The following is a 19232-nucleotide window of genomic DNA, read 5'->3' as shown; positions in this document are numbered from 1 at the left end:
TAGGGTTGTGCATGGGAGATGAGCTCGCAGCTGGGGCTGGGCAAGTGTGGCTGTTGCCAGCTCTGGGTGAGTGGCTCTCCTGGAGCCCAGTGGGGCTGTGCCTGTAAGTCTGGCTGCAGCTGAGGCTCTGCTTCCCCACTGGGAATGGCGAAAATGGGAGCTGCCTGTGGGATTTCTAGCACAGGAGCCCCGTGTGCCATTTGCAGGGCAAACCCAACACAAATAGTCAACACACCAGGGCTGCAAGGCTTTCGCCTTAGCTAGTCTAATGTAGCCTCTGGTACCAGCTCCCTCCTGTACACCCTGTGCGCTGGCAGGACTGACCTTTCTGCCATGGGCATATTGCCCCCATGACAGTGCCAGCACCCCAGCACTGTGCCAGCTGCAGGGGACCATATCCCATGAAGCCACAGCTGAGGAAAGCGAGTATGGCTATTGGTGTCAGGGCCTGAACTTGTTGCAACCTGTACCCACAGGCTTTGAGTAGTCACAAGTCAGCCCAAAGTCAAACCAGCAGGTGTTCTGGTTGTTTTAATGAGTTGGTGTCACACAGGGGAGTACTGGTGCACTACACAGCACTACGGGTGTTAAACTCTGACCCCGGCATCGGGAGGGACACACGGAGCAGCATGACCCAGCTGTGGAGGGACACATGAGATGCAACATGTGTGTGTGCACGTGTGCCCCCCCCCCCCCCCCCCCCCGTAGCACCCAGCATAACAGCTGTGCCTGGACAGGCCTACGGGCCCAGCAGGGTCAGCCACCCATCTGGCAGTGGCAGGTACAACCCTCTCTGCAGAGGCTAAAAATCCCTGGAGTGGCTTGGTTACTGGGCTTTTAGTTAGTAAGGAGGTGTGGGAGGAGGCTATGGCAAGCTCTGTGGCAAGGAAGTCTCTGATCCCAGCCCCTCTGTCCTTCTTGTGGCACATAGATGTGTTGGTGCCTGCACTGAGGCCAGCTGCTTTAACAGCCAGCCCCCCCCCCCCGCCCCCCCTTCTCTAGGTGTTAATGGGGATGGGGGGGACCGGAGAAGCCAACAGTGGCCTCTCCCTCCCCGAGCTTAGGGGCTGGCAGACCCACTGGAGGAGGATGCAAGACACACTCTGTGTGGGCTAAACCTGCTTCTAGGGCAGCATCAAGGAGGCTAGGCCAGGCTGCATGCAGGGAGAGGGGAGGATTTAGTAGGAAAGCCCTTGTTAAGCATGGAGCACAGCCGTGGAAGACGTATCCATGGTCATCTCACTAAAAGCACTATGCAGCACATGCAGGCTGGATACATGGGTACAAACACAGGGTCCTTTCTCCTCTCCCCCAGCTCCTGTTCCTCAGTCAGGGCTCCTCCTCGCAGCATCCTTCTACCTCCCCAGCCCACCCCTCCCCCCCCCGAGGGAAAAGCCTTGTTTCTGCAGAGCTGAGCCCATCTGACTGGAGGTGAAATGCAGGTGAGGCCTCCTGGGCTGGGAGCCCATCCGTCCTTCTGTCCCTCTGTGCTGCGTCAATCCCGGGGGAGGTTGGGTGGGGGGATTTTTGTTGCAGATGGCTCCACACCCCAGATCTCCCGGGCGTACTCCATGATGGTTCTGTCACTGGAGAACTTGCCCGAGCATGCAATGTTCCTGATGACTTTCTTAGTCCACTCCCGGGGATCCTGGGAAGAGAAAAGGCAATGTCAACAGTCAGTCCCTCACCTGGCTCTGTCCTGGCTCGCAGCCTTGCAGGGCACCAGCTTGGCTGGTTTAAACACCGTGGTGTGAGGTTGCAAAAGCAGCAAACCCTGCCCCATGTCCACACAATGTCATGTAAGAAGGGCTCATCCCCATTTCCCACACACACCCCCCCCCCAGTCTCCTCCCTGCACTGCCATAGCCAAGGACCCCATCCCTCCCCCTCACTAGTGTTCACCTCTTACCATGAACAGCTTGTCCACTTGGCCTTGGCATTTAATGTAGGCCTCGTAGTCAGCAAACACCTTAAACCTGAAACCAAAGCAGAATAAGGTTAGGGTTTGCCTGCTGTAGGGTCCCAGCCTGGCAGGACAGGGCAATGCAGACATCTTCCCGTGGGCAGGCAGGGCTTAGCCCCTGCCTGGGGGACCCAGGCCAGCTGGAAAGGAGATGCTGGCCAGGACTCACCTGTCATGGTGCATTAGCATGTTCACAACATCCCTGAAGCAACCGGGGTCTCGAGGGGAGAAAAACCCGCTGCTGATCTGGTCAATAGCCTGCCGCAGCTCTGGCAGGCGCTCGTAGTACTCCTGTGCATTGTACCTGTGCCCGGCAGAGACGGGCTGTAAGGAACTGATACTCTCCCCTGGGGCCCAGCACCCGGAGAGCGGGACCTGACGCGTCTGGGGCAGGGAGGGCAGACAAGGATGTTGTATGGCTCCTGAGTGAGGGGCCTTGTTCCTGGGGCTGTGTCCGTCAGAGCACCCTGCTAGTGGCTCCAAGACCTGTGGCAGTGCCTGGAACACTCTGCGCCCAGGCTCACACCCCATTCACAGCCACTGTGATCTGGGAGACCTGCTTGGGCTGCATTCTTGATGGCCCATCCACTGACCAGCCCAGGGAGGACACTGCCTCCAGCCCCCCGCTTTTTCCTGCTCCAGAGGTGGGGTCCTTCCCAGAGATCATAGCTCTCCCTAGCAGAGCTGGGACCTGTATCCCCATCTGACAAGCCCTGGCACACATCAGGTTCTCCCCAGCACTAACCCTTGGCGATCCAGGGCCTCCACATCCTCCACCCGCATGCCAAAGATGAAGAGGTTTTCTTCGCCTGCTTCTTCAGCCATCTCCACATTGGCCCCATCCATGGTACCAATGGTGAGGGCCCCATTCACCATGAACTTCATGTTGCCGGTACCCGAGGCCTCCGTGCCAGCTGTGGAGATCTGCTGGGAGAGATCCGCTGCTGGGATCACTGCCGGGTGCAAGAGAGGTAGGAGTTAATCCTTGGCACACTGCAGCTCCCCTGATCCTGGGCCAAGGACAGCAAAACAACCCTGGGCATTTGCTAGTGGCCCTGCTGACCTCAACCTCAGCCCAAACAGCACGGGCCTGGGGCCAGAGCCAGACTCAGCCCTGCCGCAACCCTAGGCAGCTCCTGTCACTCCTGCATGAAGCTGGCTTCCTGCCCTCTCTGGAGCCCTCAGGCCCTTCCTAAGGGAGAGCCAGGTGACCTGCCATGACAACCTCTCAGGCCAGCCAGTTTCTGGGCTCAGCTGGGACATGCCCAGTTCCTGATGTGTGCTTACACAAGACCAGACGTACCCTTCTCGGCCAAGGATACTCGGTAGTTCTCCAGGAAGATGACCTTGAGCCTGTCCCCCACATACGGATCGTTGTTGATGACCTCACCGATGGACGTGATGAGTTTGATGATCATCTTGGCCATGTGGTAGCCAGGGGCCGCCTGAAGAAGAGCAGCCCAGAAATGGTGAAGGCTTTTAGGGAAGGGAGAGCATGAGAGGTGCCAGTGCAGGTCCTCGCCAGGGGGAGAATCTAGGCCTCACCTCTGTTGTTCACGTGGATCAGCAAAAACACCCTACTGAGCCATGGGGAAAGAGTGATGGGGCCCTGTTCAGTTGGATTAGTCCATGCAGGTGTTTCCTGAAGAGCCCGCCAGCAGACACATGCTGGCTAACCTACAGCAGGCCCAGCAAAGCCATAGAAAGGGGACAGCACCTTCCCCACATCCCCACTGAGCCATGCAAGCACCGAATCTGGAACATACATTACCTTTCCTCCAATCATAATAGTCCTGGGCACAAAGGATTTGGATGGATCGCTTCTGATGCCTGAAAGAGCAGAGCATAACACAACCGAAGTGAAGATAAACCGGACAGAGCTTATTGTGTGCATCAGAGGTGGGCTGGGATCCCAGCCCACGTCACATGGACCCAGCAAACTTGCAGGACCCTGAAGCCCAACCAGACATCTGCCGGAGCTGTGCTGGGTGAAAATGGGCTGCAAAGCCAGCACAATGTAGAGCTCCAATGACTTGCCTCCCTTCAGGAATGGGCAGGGGCCTGAAGTATGCACTTGGGAGTGGGGTTTTGACTTGTACCAGGTCAGTCCTAACACCTGCAGTACAGGTGTGGGGGTTACCTGGGCCCTGGGACCCAGCTGGGCTGGAGATGGGGGCTGTGAGCTTTTCCTCAGAGCTATGTACGATCCTTCAGACCCTCAGTCTTCCCTCCTGGAGAGAAGCCCTTCATGACAGGAGGGCAGAGCTAGGCTCAGCAGTCCTTGGCCACCAGCTGGCATACTACTTTACACAGGAACCCTAGCAGTGAGAGGCTGGGGGGACACCCCTTGCCTACCAGCCCAGGCAGGACTTACGGTTGTAGAGGGTGATAGCATGCAGGCAGTTCAGCAGTTGCCGCTTGTACTCATGGATTCGCTTGACCTGAACATCGAACATGGACGAAGGGTTGATCTTGACCTTGTATTGCTCCTCCAAGTAGGCTGCAAACTTCATCTTGTTCTCCTGGCAAGAAAATCTGATGAGGAACAGGTATGGGTTTCTGACTTTAGCCTTCTTCCCCCCACCCCCTCCAGTGCACATTACCTGTTTGACTTTTGCAACATCCCTGATAAAAGTCTCATTATTGATGAAATCCAGTAGCTTTTTCAGCTGGCTCAGATCTGTGATAAAGCCTTCCCCAATTTTCTGAAAGAACAAACCGAGAGGGACATCCCACCCATGAGACACATCACCCAGTCCACAACTGCACTTCCCCAACAGAGATGGCACAGTCCCATGGGGAAATGGAAGAGGCACTCTGGCCAGGAAAAGGGGCAGAGTTTCTTATGGCGAGGTTAGTTCTGTGTGTCATCAGGGAGCCCAAAGGTAGAGGGGAAACAGGGCACTGGCAAAAACCCAAACAAGTCCTTCTGTCTCCAGGAGCTTTAGAAAGAGGATGTGTGCACATGTACCAGAGCCTCTTGGAAGCTGGAGAAACTGAGCAGCAGGACATAAATATACATTTAATTGCAGGACATTATTCAGCTATGGCATGTCGCAGTGTGAAGCAAAAACCTGTGTTAAAGAGACATAACTGGGGCTGGAGCTCCAAGGGAGCTCCTTTGTCCCTGTGAAGTTGAATGCTTTTGCAGACACCCCCTTTCACATACTATGGTTGTGTGTAGCCACTGTGAAGGCAGTGAACCAGATCCAAATTTCTGCAACGTTTTTGGCCAACTCTTCATCACCAACTCCAAAGCCCAGCCAGTCTCACCCCTGCATGTGCAACAGGCGTGCTCCTCCCAGGCTGTCCTCACTCACATCTGCCAGGCGTTAGGCAGGTCTGATCGGACCACACAAAGAGGTGATCAGAAGCCAACGGGCCATGCTCAGCCCTTCACTTTAGATGCTTGCAACTCACCTCAGCGATAACATCGGCCAGTCCCGGGTTGCACAGCAGGAGCCAGCGCCTCGGCGTGATCCCATTTGTCTTGTTCTGAAACTTCTCTGGCTCCAGTTCATAGAAATCCTTGAACCTGCAACACCAGGGAGCTCTGAACCACTCACCACTGCCCAGAGCTTCAGCTGGGCCCCCACTGCCCAGGCTCCTGACACAGGGCAGTCTGCGGATCTCCCTGTAACAAGCGTGAACTCCCTAAGCTGCCTCTCAGGCCCTTCCTCAGCCATAAGCCAAAGGTTTCACCAGCCAAGGGAGATGAGTGAGACCTTGCACGCACACAAATGCGACTGTGTCCCCAGCCCGCCATGCCTAGCAAGGCCACCAAAGCAGACCTTGACACCTGATGGCTCCAGATAGACCCCCAGGCTTGCGGGCAAAGCCCAGTGAGTGGAGAGGGTGCATGCCTTGGGTGTCCCCCAACTCACACTGAGTTCTTCACAATGTCAGAGTGGATACGGGCCACGCCGTTGACCGCATGGGAGCCAATCACACAGAGGTGCGCCATGTTAATACGTTTGCAGTCTCCTTCCTCGATCACTGACATCCTGCGGAGACGGTCAATGTCCCCTGGGTAGAGAGCTGCCACCCGCTACAGGCAGGCAGGGAGGCAGAAAGAGGGACATTAGCAACCCAGCCATAGGACCTAGGAACATTCCCATCCTAAAGGAGCCAGATCAAGACCCCCAGAGTTCCCACAGCCTGTGACCATCCCAGTCCCTTACATCCAGATGCATTTGGTTGAGGGCGTAAATGATCTCTAGGTGACGTGGCAGCAGCTTTTCAAACATGGAGACAGGCCAGCGCTCCAGGGCTTCAGGCAGCACTGTGTGGTTGGTGTAGGCGCAGGTCCATTTCGTGATCTCCCAGGCCTGTGTTACACACAGCAGGTTAACGTGTGCGTACCCAGGCCAGGAGGGGAAAGGAAAACCCCTGTGAGGGTAGGACAGCAGCTCTTTCCCCTGCAACCTTCAGCATGGACCTCCCAGCTCTGCTTACCTTGTCCCAATCCACTTTCTCCACATCCACCAGGATCCGCATGAGCTCTGGGATGGACAGGGCAGGGTGGGTGTCATTCAGTTGAATTGCCACCTGCAACACAGACTTGCTGGGCTCAGATCTGGCAGTGATAGGACTGTGACAGTATCCCGCATGCACGGGGCTGAGGTGAGGGTCGGCCACAAGCCTCTTCTTGTGGCACACACCCCAGAAACAGACAGAGCTCCCAGGACAGAGGTTTCCGTTCAACCTTTGCAAGTTTTGCTCCAAATTGCAAATTTTTCCCTGGCAAGATAGGCCCAGAGATCACCTGTTTTCCAACCCAAATTGCCAGGGTCTCTGTATACATGCCCCCACTTGGTCCTGAGCATCCTGCTCTCCCTCAGGATAGGCAGGTCTGGCTGAAACGCCCTCGGACCCTCTCTGCCCACAAACTCACCTTGTCTGGGAAGGTTTCAAAGCACGTTCTCACAGGGTCTCGACAGCCAAATTTGGAGGACTTAAAGCGCCGGATGATATCTTGGAGGGTAGCAGCCACCACAAAGTACTCCTGTTTCAGCCGCAGCTCCTTGCCTTCAAAGAACTGCAAGTGGGGAGACCACAGCCAGCAGTGCTGCAGCTGCCACCCCCAGTTGGCAGCCAGTCCCCTGGAGATGCTCCTGTCCACTCATGGGCTTCCCAACAGGCCTCACAGGTTCAGCACCTCATCAGGGCAAACGTGGATTTTTCTCATACTGCCTCTGATGGGGCAGCAGCTGTAGGGACTGACAAGGGACCCAGCATCCCAAACAGCTGCCCCCAGAGGGCAACAGAACCTACCACATCCACGCTGCTCCTACAGAGCAAGCGCAGCTCCCGCCCTCACTTCAAGACCCTTTCCAGGGTTTTTAGAGCAAGGATTTTGGACTCCCTGCGATAGCCAGGAGCCAGTGTCTCTGGACACGCCAGCTGCCTCCCACGCACACTACACTTTACACTGGTCTATTTTAAAACACCAACAGGAAAGAGAGGGTGGGGTTAAAGTGCCAGAGATGAGCTTCTCCAGCACAGATGCTAATCCATGACTGGAAAGTGAGGGCTCTCCCCTTTTGGATCTGGTGCCTAGTGAGTGCATGGCCTGGGACAGTCCCTGCAGTGAGAAATCCCTTGACCTGCGGATGGAAACGAGTCCCCCCCTCATGGCTGCTTCTGAAATGACAGCTTACTTTTGCAAAGGGTAAGCCATGTAAGCCGGCAACTGTCTGGCATTTGAAGGAGTAGTATGTCTTCCCCTCCTTGCAGCAGGGAAGAGAGGAACTGTACAATATGGGGAAGACTCTGAGCTGCCATCAGTCAGCAGAGACCCTCCAGAGCCAGCAGAGCTGCATCTGTTCACTGAGAATTACAGGGCCAACCTACTGTATTAAAAATCCTCAAACCAGGACAATCAGGTGGCCATGACCTTCCAGCGCTTGCAAACAAGGTGATACAACTAAAGGGAAGATGATCCCGAGCAGCAGGGAAGAGAGGCAAGAAAGTCACTCACGTTGTCATTTGGGTACAGGACTCTGGATATGTTTTCTGCCAGGTTTCTGTCCAACACCGCCTCGATGTAGTCACCTACATTGACTGCAGGAAGAGAGAAATACACACAGCACTGCAGCAGCTGCAGAGATTCAGGCAGGTCCCTGACACTGTGCTTTTCCGTCTTCTCTCGCACAGAGATTTGTAACAGGAACATTCAGGCTGGTATTAATGAAACACGAATGGGAATGTACATGTACAAAAGGCACCAGGGAGACAGAAGAAGATGGGATAAGAGAAAGGTACATCTCCATGCAGTTACTCAAGACACACGTGTCAGGAAGGACAGACAGAAACTAAAGACAGATAGCAGCCAGAGAAGGCAAAAAAAAAGGAAGCAAGTTACCAGCCATCTTGCTTCAGGACTAAGGACAAATGGGGCAGGGCAAAGCAGCACAAAGACTGCAATCACCCTCAACTCCTAAAGGGTACAAAAGTCTCATCCAAAACCCAGGTCCCAGCTGCCGATTAAGAGTTGAGACACCATTATGAGGACTCAAGAGCCATCAAGTCCCACACAGGTTCTCCAGGCAGGGCTGCTTGAACACACACATCTCTGTGCTTGCCACTAGGGAAGAATAAATCAGATCAGTCTTCCCCTTCTGTAACAGCCTAGCACTGGCATTTGGTACGTTAGTTGCCCTATGTCTGCTCTTCAGCACCACAATTAGAGCCTAGAAAGCATACTAGAGAGGTCACGCATAGACCCAAAGGAAACCAACAGTAAGGTGGGCTGTGCTGCTCTTTTCCTTCAGCACTAAGGGATGATGCTGCACAGAAATGACCCTCCATGGCAAGTGTGGGTTTGCAGCTCATTTGGTGACGTGGGGAACGCAGTCACAGGTGGTCTGTCACTTGGGGAAGGCACAGGGCAGGTTTGGAGAGCGTGATGGGGATGGAAGGAGGATGGCTGGGTGTCCTGGTGCATGAGAGCTCTGGAAATGGTTGGAGGTAGTGTGATCCATGGATGTACACACAGCGCTGCGTTTCAGAGGTAGCCAGGGGATATGGATAAAGCAGGCCAGAGGGAGAGTGCTGTGCCGGGTGCTACACACACAGGAACATCCACGTCCCAGCCAGGCCAGAAGAGAGGCAGTGGAGGGATAGCACTTACATTCTTGGAGGTTGAAGTCATTGGGTGCTTTTGCAGACCACAGCCTCATGGTGTTCACTGTGTTGTTCTTGTATCCTGGCACTGGCGTGTCATAAGGCATAGCAAGGACAACCTGAAAAAGGACAGGACTCCCCTCTGATTAGCAGCACAGTGGTCTCAGGGAAGGTGGGAAAGCAGCTGAAACCTCTGCAGGAAGAATCCAGACAACTCCTGGCTGTGGTAAGGATCTCACCTCACTAAAACACATCTCCTGAACTTCACAGACTTCCCTGCTATCATGGGCACTTCCAGCACCCACTGACAGAGCATTAATAGGAGAAGCAGAGCTGTTTGGAGCTTTACTGACAAACAGGAGTTACAAGCCCATCAATGAAATGTAAAAGAGTTTTGCAAGCAACCTGCTGACCTTCCTATGCCAACTGACATATCTATTAGTCATTCACCAGAGCACTGCAAGCATCCTCAGCCGGCCACTGCAATTCTGTCTGTGCTGGGGTAGGGCCAAGGCGGCTGGGACCTTTGCGTTTCCATCTGGGATAAACTCCACAGCCTGCATCCTTCCTGTTAGCCTTCTGCAGCCTGCCAGGTCCAAACCTTACCGCCACAGCACCATTCCCACAGCAATTCACCCAATGTTCAAGGTTTGTTGAACCTGCCTGGGTAAATCCGCTGAAATCTCCAGCACCCAAACTGAACACGAGTACGAAACTATTAGTGCAGTCTACGGATGATGCTTAAGCATCAAGATGCTGCACACATGGCTACAGGGAGTAACACTAGGGCTCCCAGCTCAGATTACACTAGCCCAGAAAGGCATGGGTGTGCTTCCAAGCTTGTGTGCTCCAGCTTACTGCTGTGCCAACATCTGCGTGCCTCCAGACCTGCTGAGTAGCAAGGCAAGGCACCCAGACCTCAGCTGGGACCAAAAAGGCTGAGGGCTTATGCCAGCAGAGCTGAACGGTGCTTGCAGAGCAAGGCCCAGATCCTGCAGCACGGAGCCTGGGCTGCCTCACCGACACTGTCAAAAGGAGCCAGCATCCTCCTGAACAAGTCAGCGTGTACTGGCACAACAGCCCGGCAGCCAGAGGCTGTCCCCAAGCGAAGACATGAGAGGTAGCAGAGAACTGAAGGAGCTGTGCTAACAGGGCAGGGAAAACCCAGGCAGATCAGCGTGTTGGCGCTGAACAGCCTCTTCGTGCTGGCGTCAGCAACACTTCCCCTCTAGGGAGAATCAGCAAGAGCTCAGGCTCTGAAAGCTGCTATTACCAGCTCCGAACATGGAAGCAGGCAGAAAGTCTGCCCTGCCTGAGCCACGGGACTGGGGCACACATCACATGAACTGAGTGATACTATATTTGGAGACCGTGTCTTTGGCTTTTTTGAGCCTTTCTAACCTATTCCCTTAACAGCACTATCTGAAAATTCACCTCCTTGCAGGAAGCAGTGTTTCCACTGCACTGCTTGGAATCCCTGAAACCCTGGACTACCGCTGGGGTCAGAAGAGGAGCACATTTAAAGGCAAGGGCACTCGGTCCCCAAGCGGATGTCTGCTTCCTCAGAGAGCTCTGGCACGGTGCCTCCATGCTGTTCACAGGGCTGGGGTGTTGAACCCCTGCACTGTGTGTGTCCTGGGAATGGCCTAGGTCACTGCACAGCCTTCAACAACCAGGGTCCCTGGAAAAGGACATGGTTTATTTCTCCTCTGAGTGGGCCCAGGTGACTCTGCAACTGAGCTTCAGCTCTTGGTGCTGAAGAGAATGGCTTGGCTTTATGACTGTGCACTCTTCAGATGGACAAAGCTGGCTCATTAGGCTGAGACACCCTTAAACATCATGGGAACAAGGCTAGGTCATGTCCCTGAATCCCAGAGAAATTCATAGTCCTTCCTCCCTCCATCCTGGGCAGTGCTTAAACAGGAGAGGCTGAAACATCTTAAATCCCCTTAACAATCTGTGCCTTTTTAAAGCTTGCCTTCCTCAGCTGTAAGACTGAAATGCATTTACAATGCAGCAGCCTGTGCTCTGAGCAGGCACGTGTTCGTGAAGCACGGCATTACCTCCCCAACTGTGGGAGGCTGAAGAAGCATTTGCTCCCCACGATGCCACAAAACAAGGCCTCCAGGCAGACTGGAGACTTGAAACCGTGCTTCCAGCCTCCCCTGACAGCGCTCTACCCATCAGGCTGGTCTGGGAAAGAGGAACTTGCTCTGATCACAGGAATTAAACACCCACAGGATTGCTCCATGGCCATCCCACGAGATGAATCTCAACCTGCAAAACCACTGGGTTTGAGCAAACAGTAGCTAGGAGCAGTGTGGAAGGAGCCTAGCACAGCTGCCAGGGATACAGTTCTCCTCCAACAAAAATCCATGCAAGAGTATGGCACTTCACCGTGGAGATCAGTAGAGGAGGCCCCAACTGATCTGAAGTTAAAGCTGTGACTGAATATCACCCCTGTTTTTCCTCAAATCCTGCTGCAGCCGTAGCCAACAAAGTCACCTTTGTAATTGCAAGGGTAGCAGAGAGAGTTTTGCCAGACCGGGAGAGAGGCAGCCCCAAGGACAGACTCTCCCCCTCCATGCTCCCCTGACCCGTCCTCCCCCAGCCCAGCACCAAGGGAGATGTTGGTACCTGGGTGTCGATCCACTTCACGCCCTCGGGGGTGTGATCCACGCGGCCGTAGAAGTGCACGGGGAGCATGTACTCTGGGCGAGCTTTTTCCCAGGGATTGCCGTAGCGTAGCCAGTCATCAGCCTCCTCCACCTGCAAGAGGCAAACAGGATTCAAGTGATGGCTTGTGTCTCCAAGCGAAGGCTAAACTAGGCTCTCCAAAGGGAGGCCAGTTTAAAAGCAAAGCTTTAGTAAGCTGGCTTTAAAAACGGCTATGCAGAGGCCTCTAGAGGACAGCTGGGCTGTTCGAAACATGGATGACTACATCCAAGCTGGTATAAATAAATTGGCCTCTATGGGCTTTGCAGAGCCATATAGGTTTAAACCATGCAAACTGCACGGATCCCTGCACTCAGTCTGTCTCGAGGGCTTTACACCCAGTTTGACTGTGACAGTGGGATACGTGAGATGTGGTTCCCTAGAAGCCCATCGGTGCTGTTCTTGGCCACAAACCACCCCCTGTAAACCAGGTCTTGCTAACTGCTCTGCCCTCTGCCAGAGAGGATTTCTCCTCTCTGCTCCCAACAGCACCAATGGGAGTGAATTCAGCAGAGCACCCAAGCTGAGCTGATGTGCACCAGAAACCAGAGGGGCTGAGGCGCTTGGAGAGATGCTCTGTGCCTGCGGGCATTTCTCTGCCAGGCCGGGGGGGCAGGTCTGAGCCACAACTCAGCCTTGCCACCACCTCTGGGGTTTTTTTAAGTGTAACTGACTGTAAGTCAATTACAGTGGATGTTTTTTCCCCTGATTTCACCATTTATAGGGCCTAGCACGGCAGCTTCTTTGTGGGGAAGGAGGAGAGAATAACACTCAAACCTCTCACCCTCCCTGACCTGTAGAGAGCTACTTCAAGAGGAAAAAAGGTCTTTTATGCTCAGAAGCAAGGCAAGTCTCCTAATGGAAACCATTTCCAAACACACACTGGGGAAAACTTGCAGCTGGGGCAGTTTTTTAGCCTATTTTCACTTACAAAATATTATGATCGTAAATGCTACAGGAGAGTCCCTGTTTAAGCCCCCGCTGCCAGTCTCCCAGGGAACCTGCAGGAGCAGCAGCACCCCAGGCACTTGCACGTGTTCCATCACGTTCAAATTCATCCTCCACCAGACACGTTCCTGAGGTGTTCAGCCACATCTCCATCCTTAGCCTGACCCCTTGCCCACTCACTGCCCGGCTGGATGGGGCTCTTGGGAGACCTCTGGTCCCAGCCATGCCCTGTGGGCTCAGCTCCAACACCATCTTGCCAGGTTGGTCACTGGTGTGGGTGAGCTTGCACGTTCTCCTGGGTGAGCGCCTGCTGCACATGCACCACCCACATTTCTTTGCTCAGGTGGTCAGAGCACAAGCAGTAGCAAGTGACAGCCCATCTGGCACCAGGTGACAGGCTCAAATGCCCAGTTTACAAACAGACCAAGGCACTGCAGTGCCATTTGTGTGGCCAGGCCTTGTCCACAGGCAGAGGCAGCCACCGCAGCAAGAAACAGAAGGAGAAAGGGTGACCCGAGTTTGCCAATGTACCTGCCAGCCATCGACAATCTTCTGATTGAAGATACCAAACTCGTAGCGGATGCCGTAACCATATGCTGCCAGTCCCAGCGTGGCCATGGAGTCCAGGAAGCAAGCTGCAAGGGCAGAGCATGGTCACGCTGCAAGGAAACTCAACCCTCGCTTGCTGCACCTGCTATGGCGTGCTGTGCACGGGGGCGAGGAGCTGTCAAGACCAATGCCGCTGGAAACATTTATTACCCAGAGGAAACCCACATGCAGCAGGGACAGATGGGGACAGCCTGCAGCAGGACCCCATGCGTGTCCTGCCAAGCAACCAGGAACGCCCCGAAGTTGCTGATGACAAGGACAGGTCACCAAAAATCCAAATCCAGATGTGTTGCAAAGAGATCTTCTAAAATTGCTCAAGGTGCCCACACCTTGCTCTAAGCCCGCCTGCCTGGTAAAGCAGGGCTTCTGACCCTGACTCGCTGATTCACCAGCTACTTTGCTATTATTGCTTTCAAAGCAAACCCTTCCAGCCCTCTGTCTGAGGCAGCTCTGGTAAAGATCAACCTCGGCACTTCCTCTGTGTTGGAGAGCTCTTTTCTCCAGCAGTCCCGTGGGACAGACAGAATAAAATAGCAGCTGACAATCTGCCTACGTGAGAGCTGCTTGTGTGCCTCTGAAAAGTGAGAGATTTCACAGAGACGTGAGGAGAAAGGCTCCAGACAGCCTCTTTCAGCCGCAGCCCCGCCTGCTGTGCTGCTGACTACACAACTACATCTCCTGGATGCTCTCACTGGGGAAGGGGCTCGTTTCTGGCCAGCCAGGAGCAGGCAAGAGGGCACCACGCTGCTGAAGGGCTGCAGGGCGGATGTGGGCCGAGGTCTGCATGCTGTCCCGCTGTGGTGCTGGCAGCGAGGGTGTGACAGTCTCCAGACAGGCCACCCTCAGTCCCCGTGCACTCTGTGCGAGCAGGGGGCTCCCCTCTCCCCACACTACCTGCCAGACGGCCCAGGCCTCCATTTCCCAGCCCAGCATCTTCTTCGATTTCTTCCAGCTCCTCCACGTCCAAACCCAGCTATTGGGGAAAGAGCCACAGCAGAACATGTCAGCACCCGAAGCCCACGCCCTGGGGCTGCTCTCTGAGGATGGCAAACACAGATCCCAAAACAACTCACGCCATGGGAAATTAAACCTGCGGGAGTCTCTACATGCCCCCACCCTCCCTTCCCCACAAAGCGTTTCACCAGCCTCTGGTCCCCGGGCAGCCCAATTAATTGGAGAACAATTTAGCCCATCATCAAACATCGTTTTCTCATGAACTAGGTTTCCTGAGAGACCTTAGAAAAAACACTTGTCTCCTGGCAGTCCCTCACGTCAGGAGGCCCTTCCACCAAACTCGCTGTGGGAGACAGGATGGCGAGCGGCCAAGCTGGCATGTGAGGGACAGCCGAATCCCGCCCAGGTACGCACGCTGCCCCTCTGCTCGTGCCTGCCCAGTCCTTGAGGAAGGGCAGGACCACGCTGGCAGCTGGTTACTGCAGTGTTTGCTGTTACGCTCCGTGTCTTCCTGCATCCTGCCCTGTCTGCCACCAAGCTCCTTGGCCAGAGTCCATGGCTGGAAGGGGTTGTCTCTTCTGCTGCATCTCTCAGGCCATTTGTTCTCTGGCTTGGGGGCTGCTGCTGGATGAAGGCTAAGCGTTGCCAGCAGCAAGGACTCTCCAGGAGTCAAGAAATGCTGCTTCTCAGAGGGCAGCAGTATCTCACCTCAGTGTCGGGGGGGACAGTGGGGAGTCAGCCTGACACCATGGCTGCTCCCCAAACCACTCTCCCAGTGCTTCAGTGGTCTACAACCACAAGCAGGCAAGCCTCATGCACAGTGTGGTGGGGTCATGAAAACCGAGGTGAATTCTCTCAGTGACAGAGCCATGCTGGATATGAGACCTCCAATCCCAGCTGGCCACTGGCCATGATGAGCTCCACGTCAGAGGCTACAGTGAGGGAAGCCTCCGCTCACATATTGGGCCAAACCAGCACGTGGAAAATGCCCTGCAAAGGGACTCGAGGATACTCCCTGAAAATAAACAGCCTGCCTTCTGAGGCATGATACCTCACAGAGGAAACATGTCAGGTCCCTCCCTGGAAATCCCTTCCCATTCCTTGGCAGGGAAAGTGCTGGCCAGCGGGGACATTTCATCAGGAATCATAGCACCTCATTTTGAGAGACAGGGACAGAGTCCAACTTCTGCTAGAAAGTGTAACTTGGATCAATCCAGTGGGGTGGGGGGGGATGAGGAGGGGAGAAATAAAGCTTTTGGGTGAGAAAGCCCAAAACCTCATACTCTGTCAAAAAGGTAACTGTTCTGCTGCAGAGATGGCTGCAAGCCTAGGTAACCATGGCCTCACATTTCTGATTGTCATGGTGGTACTCAACTGTGCTTTTTCCAGTTTGAACTCATTATTTTAATTCAAGCAAACTATTTCCTCCCTTTCTTCCTTCCCAATGATTCACTTGTATCTGCAGCATTGCTGCAGTGCCTTGTGTACCTGCTTGTATGAACTGTAATTTGGTGTTTTGGTGCTCCAGTTTCCCCTCCTGGCCCAGCCTCCCCCATTAGACTACATCTCCCATGATGAGCCATCATCTCTCCTAGTAATGGAAAACTATTTACAGCCTGAGACTCCTTAGCCTTTTGGAATACTGGGTGTTGCTTTCTGGATACTTTTCTGGATTTTCCCAGCCACTACAGGAAAATGGTGGTTTGAGAAAACCATACTCCAACTCTCAAGGAACCCCAAGGTCCCACATGGGCTTCTCTAGGGGATGAAAACCACTAACAGAGAACCAAGCCTCACTTCATTTAGTCAAAATAACACATCATTAGGAGGCAGCCCTGGGAAATACAGATACCCAGACGTCCGTGTGGAAAAGTTTAGCCAGTTCCTCAGGGGGACCCCGGTATCGCAAGATGTCACCTGGTAAATAGCTTCGTCGCAAGCATTCTGCAGGCCCAGGTTCACCATGGTGTTCTGCAGGGTGCGGCCCATGTAGAACTCCAATGACAGGTAGTAAATGCGCTGGGGAGGCAAAGCAAGAGGCTTACACACAGCAGAGCATTTCACTTTCACCAAAGTCACTTAAAATTAAGAGCAGACTCGAGTGCTTTCCAGAGTAGGGATGTCTTCCCAAACCGGCTCTTGGCGCCTGCTCCTGAACACCACGCACCACAGTTTGTTTGTCAGGATCTCGCACGGGACGCTAGCCAACCCTCCGCTGTGCGTCTCCCTGCCAACAGCCTTCTATAGAAAAATCTCGTTCCCTGTTAAGTGTTTCCCTAATTAACTAAGGGCAAGAATTATCTAGGATGCTGAATGGTATATTTATACACTGTCAAGCTCAGTTGAGGTGATGCTTATGCTGGGCTTTTAAAGTTTTCCAATGCTGAGCTGAAGCTGATCTAGAGCTTGCTGAAAGCTGGAGCGAGCCCTCCGCCCCATGCACACCAGCCAGGCTCAGGGCCAGGCCCCTTCCTGCTAGCGATTTTCCAGCGCTCCTATCGCACGGGTCCTCCTGTCCACCCCGTGCCAAGTTTCACGCACATGTGTCACCCTATTGAACAAATAAACTGTCCCACGGGTGGCAGGGTTCCCGGCACAACCGTGCAAGACAGGCTGCTCTGAGGTGACCTTCCAAGTTTCAGAGGAGCTGTGCCTGTGCCGTGAATGCTAATGAAAGCCTGTTTGTAGGATGAGAATCAGGCTATGCAAACTTTTGCCCTCAGATTTATCGCCATAGATATTTTTATAAATAAACAGGAATTTTTAACAGAGCAATAGCCTGACTTTAAACTGTACTTCCCCTTGAACCTCTTTCCTTCACAGCTGGGATCTTGCCCTGCTAGCCTTGCTACACACTAAGCAGCAGGATTACCCGCTCTGCCACCTCTGCTGGGACTCCAGAAGGGTCCATCTGTTCCTTGGGGCTCATCGGAAAGACTGAAAACATTGCACAGATGCATAAATACTTTACTCCTTCTAGTCTCCCACAGGGACGTGTTTCTAGCAAAAATCTACGCAAACACATTCCAAGCTCCTCTTAGCCTTTGTGGGATCCCTTCTGTGTACAATCCCTTCTGCTAGTGCAGCCATACGGATCAGAGCGCATTTGTGCGAGTAAGGATAAAAGGGAGAGCTCCACGCACCAGCGTAACTCCCAGCGTGTGTGCAGCCGTATCGGTGAGAAAGTGCAGTTTGTTTCTTGTGTCAAGGCAATATTCATAACCCCGAGAAAAGAGTTGACCGGGGAGGCAGCTGCCTGCTGGGAAGGAATGTGCCTTTTCCAGTACACACCTGCCCTCTGGGGCTCTCCGGTTAAGTGCTGGATCAGGTCTTAATTCAAAAGGATTAAGGCCGGATAACACCCTGCAGCCCCAAACATCTCCAGCATCGCTGTCCTGACTTGACAAGTCGGGAGGAGAGGAGGGAGCACGCCGAATCCCTTGGGAATCACCAACTCCCCAGGGTTTGGTGACATGGGAGAGCTTGTCTGGTTTGCATGAGGCAAGAAACTCCTCTCCAGCCTCAAAGCTGAGCTGCCTGCGGGCTCTGCAGGAGCAAAGCCAGGACAGGGCTGTGCTGGCATGTGCCGAAACATGGAGGTGACGGTGCCCACAGGGGACACCACCGCAGAGGTGTGAGTGCAGGACACGGCTGCGGTGAAGCGTGCAGAAGAGCTGGCGGCAGCAAGGTCCGTGCGAGGACACGCTTACAGGGGGATCACAGGGAACACGGCTGCAACAAGGCACAGGGGGTCACAGTTGTGGGGAAGCCCGAGCTGCAGCAAGGCTCGTTGGGACAAGGCTGTAAAGAGGCTTGTGGGGACACAGCCACAGCAAACTGCAAGAGGGACATGGCCGTGGCGACGTCCATGGCGACACAACCACGGCAAGATGTGCGTGGGGGACACGGCCATGGCGATGCCCACAGGGACACAGCCATAGTGGTGTGTGTGAGGATCGTGGCCTTGTGCACGCAAGGTATATGGCCACGGCCATGGCGATGCCTGTGGGGGAAGACAGCCCTGCAGGGTGCACGCAAGAGATACGGCTACGGCGACGTCCATGAGGAAGAAGCCATGGTGAGGTGCACTAGAGACACAGCCATGGCCAGGGGACAACGGCCACGGTGAGGTGCACGCAAGGGACGCCCACGGGGATGCCCACGGGCCACATCCGCAGTGGGACACAGAGACACCCGCGGGGCGGACGGGGAAGGCGCAGCCGCCGCGCCCTCGTCCTCATCCCCGTCCCCCCGGGGCCCGGCTTCCCCCCGCGGCGGGGCCCGGCGGAACCGGTCGGGGCTCACCTTGGGGTCCCGCTCGTAGTAGTGCTGCTGGGTGCGGATCCAGCGCCCCACCAGGTGGTCGCGCACCGTGTGGGCCAGCGCGAAGTAGTAGTCGCGGGGGGTGGCGACGTTGCGGTCCTTGACGAGGGTGAAGTGGAGGTGGCGGTTGAAGCTCTTGCGCACCTCCGCCACGTCCCCCAGCCCCGCGATCCCCCGCACGCTGATCTGCTTCCGCCGCTCCCCGTCGCTCAGAGGCGCCGCCATCCCGCCGCCGCCCGCCCGGCTCCGCCACCGGCTCTGCCTCTGCCGCAGCCACGGCCGCCGCGCCTGCGCCTCCGCCGCCCGCGACGAGGCGGGGCCCCGCACGGCTGGCGCTCGGCCCGGCCCCCCGATGAGAGGAGCGGCCGCCCGCCCGCCCGCCCCCGTTCGGCCCCCGCAGCGCCGGGGCGGGCCGCGACACGGCGGGGGGCCGGGGCTGCCGCCGGTCCCTCACCCCTGGCCCGGGGTGGCGGAGGGCTGATGGGGACAGGGGTGCGTAGGGACTGGGATGGCGTGTGGGGACGGGGGTGGCACAGGGGGCTGCGATGGCGTGAGGGGACAGGGATGGCATGAGGGGGGGCTATGATGGTGTGAG

The 19232-nt window shown here is 55.2% G+C and overlaps 1 protein-coding gene across 1 annotated transcript; it reads right to left on the bottom strand.

Annotated features, from left to right (window-relative positions):
* Window positions 1–519: 519 nt before the first annotated feature.
* On the bottom strand, window positions 520–18963 carry PYGB (glycogen phosphorylase B). The gene is made up of 20 exons (XM_075749525.1): window positions 18620–18963; window positions 16232–16333; window positions 14255–14333; window positions 13283–13386; window positions 11726–11857; window positions 9096–9207; window positions 7944–8026; window positions 6858–7001; window positions 6419–6511; window positions 6145–6291; window positions 5848–6011; window positions 5384–5498; window positions 4567–4668; window positions 4338–4485; window positions 3735–3793; window positions 3267–3408; window positions 2709–2916; window positions 2133–2267; window positions 1910–1976; window positions 520–1648 (listed from the first exon to the last, which is right to left on the bottom strand). The coding sequence occupies exons 1-20, from the start codon at window positions 18860–18862 to the stop codon at window positions 1496–1498; spliced, it is 2532 nt and encodes an 843-aa protein (XP_075605640.1). The 5' UTR covers window positions 18863–18963; the 3' UTR covers window positions 520–1495.
* Window positions 18964–19232: the final 269 nt, after the last annotated feature.

The sequence above is a fragment of the Balearica regulorum genome, chromosome 3 (genome assembly GCF_011004875.1).
Source record: "Balearica regulorum gibbericeps isolate bBalReg1 chromosome 3, bBalReg1.pri, whole genome shotgun sequence".
Classification (NCBI taxonomy): Eukaryota; Metazoa; Chordata; class Aves; order Gruiformes; family Gruidae; genus Balearica; species Balearica regulorum.
The sequence above is the reverse complement of the archived record's forward strand: the minus strand, read 5'-3'. Positions and strand labels throughout refer to the sequence as shown.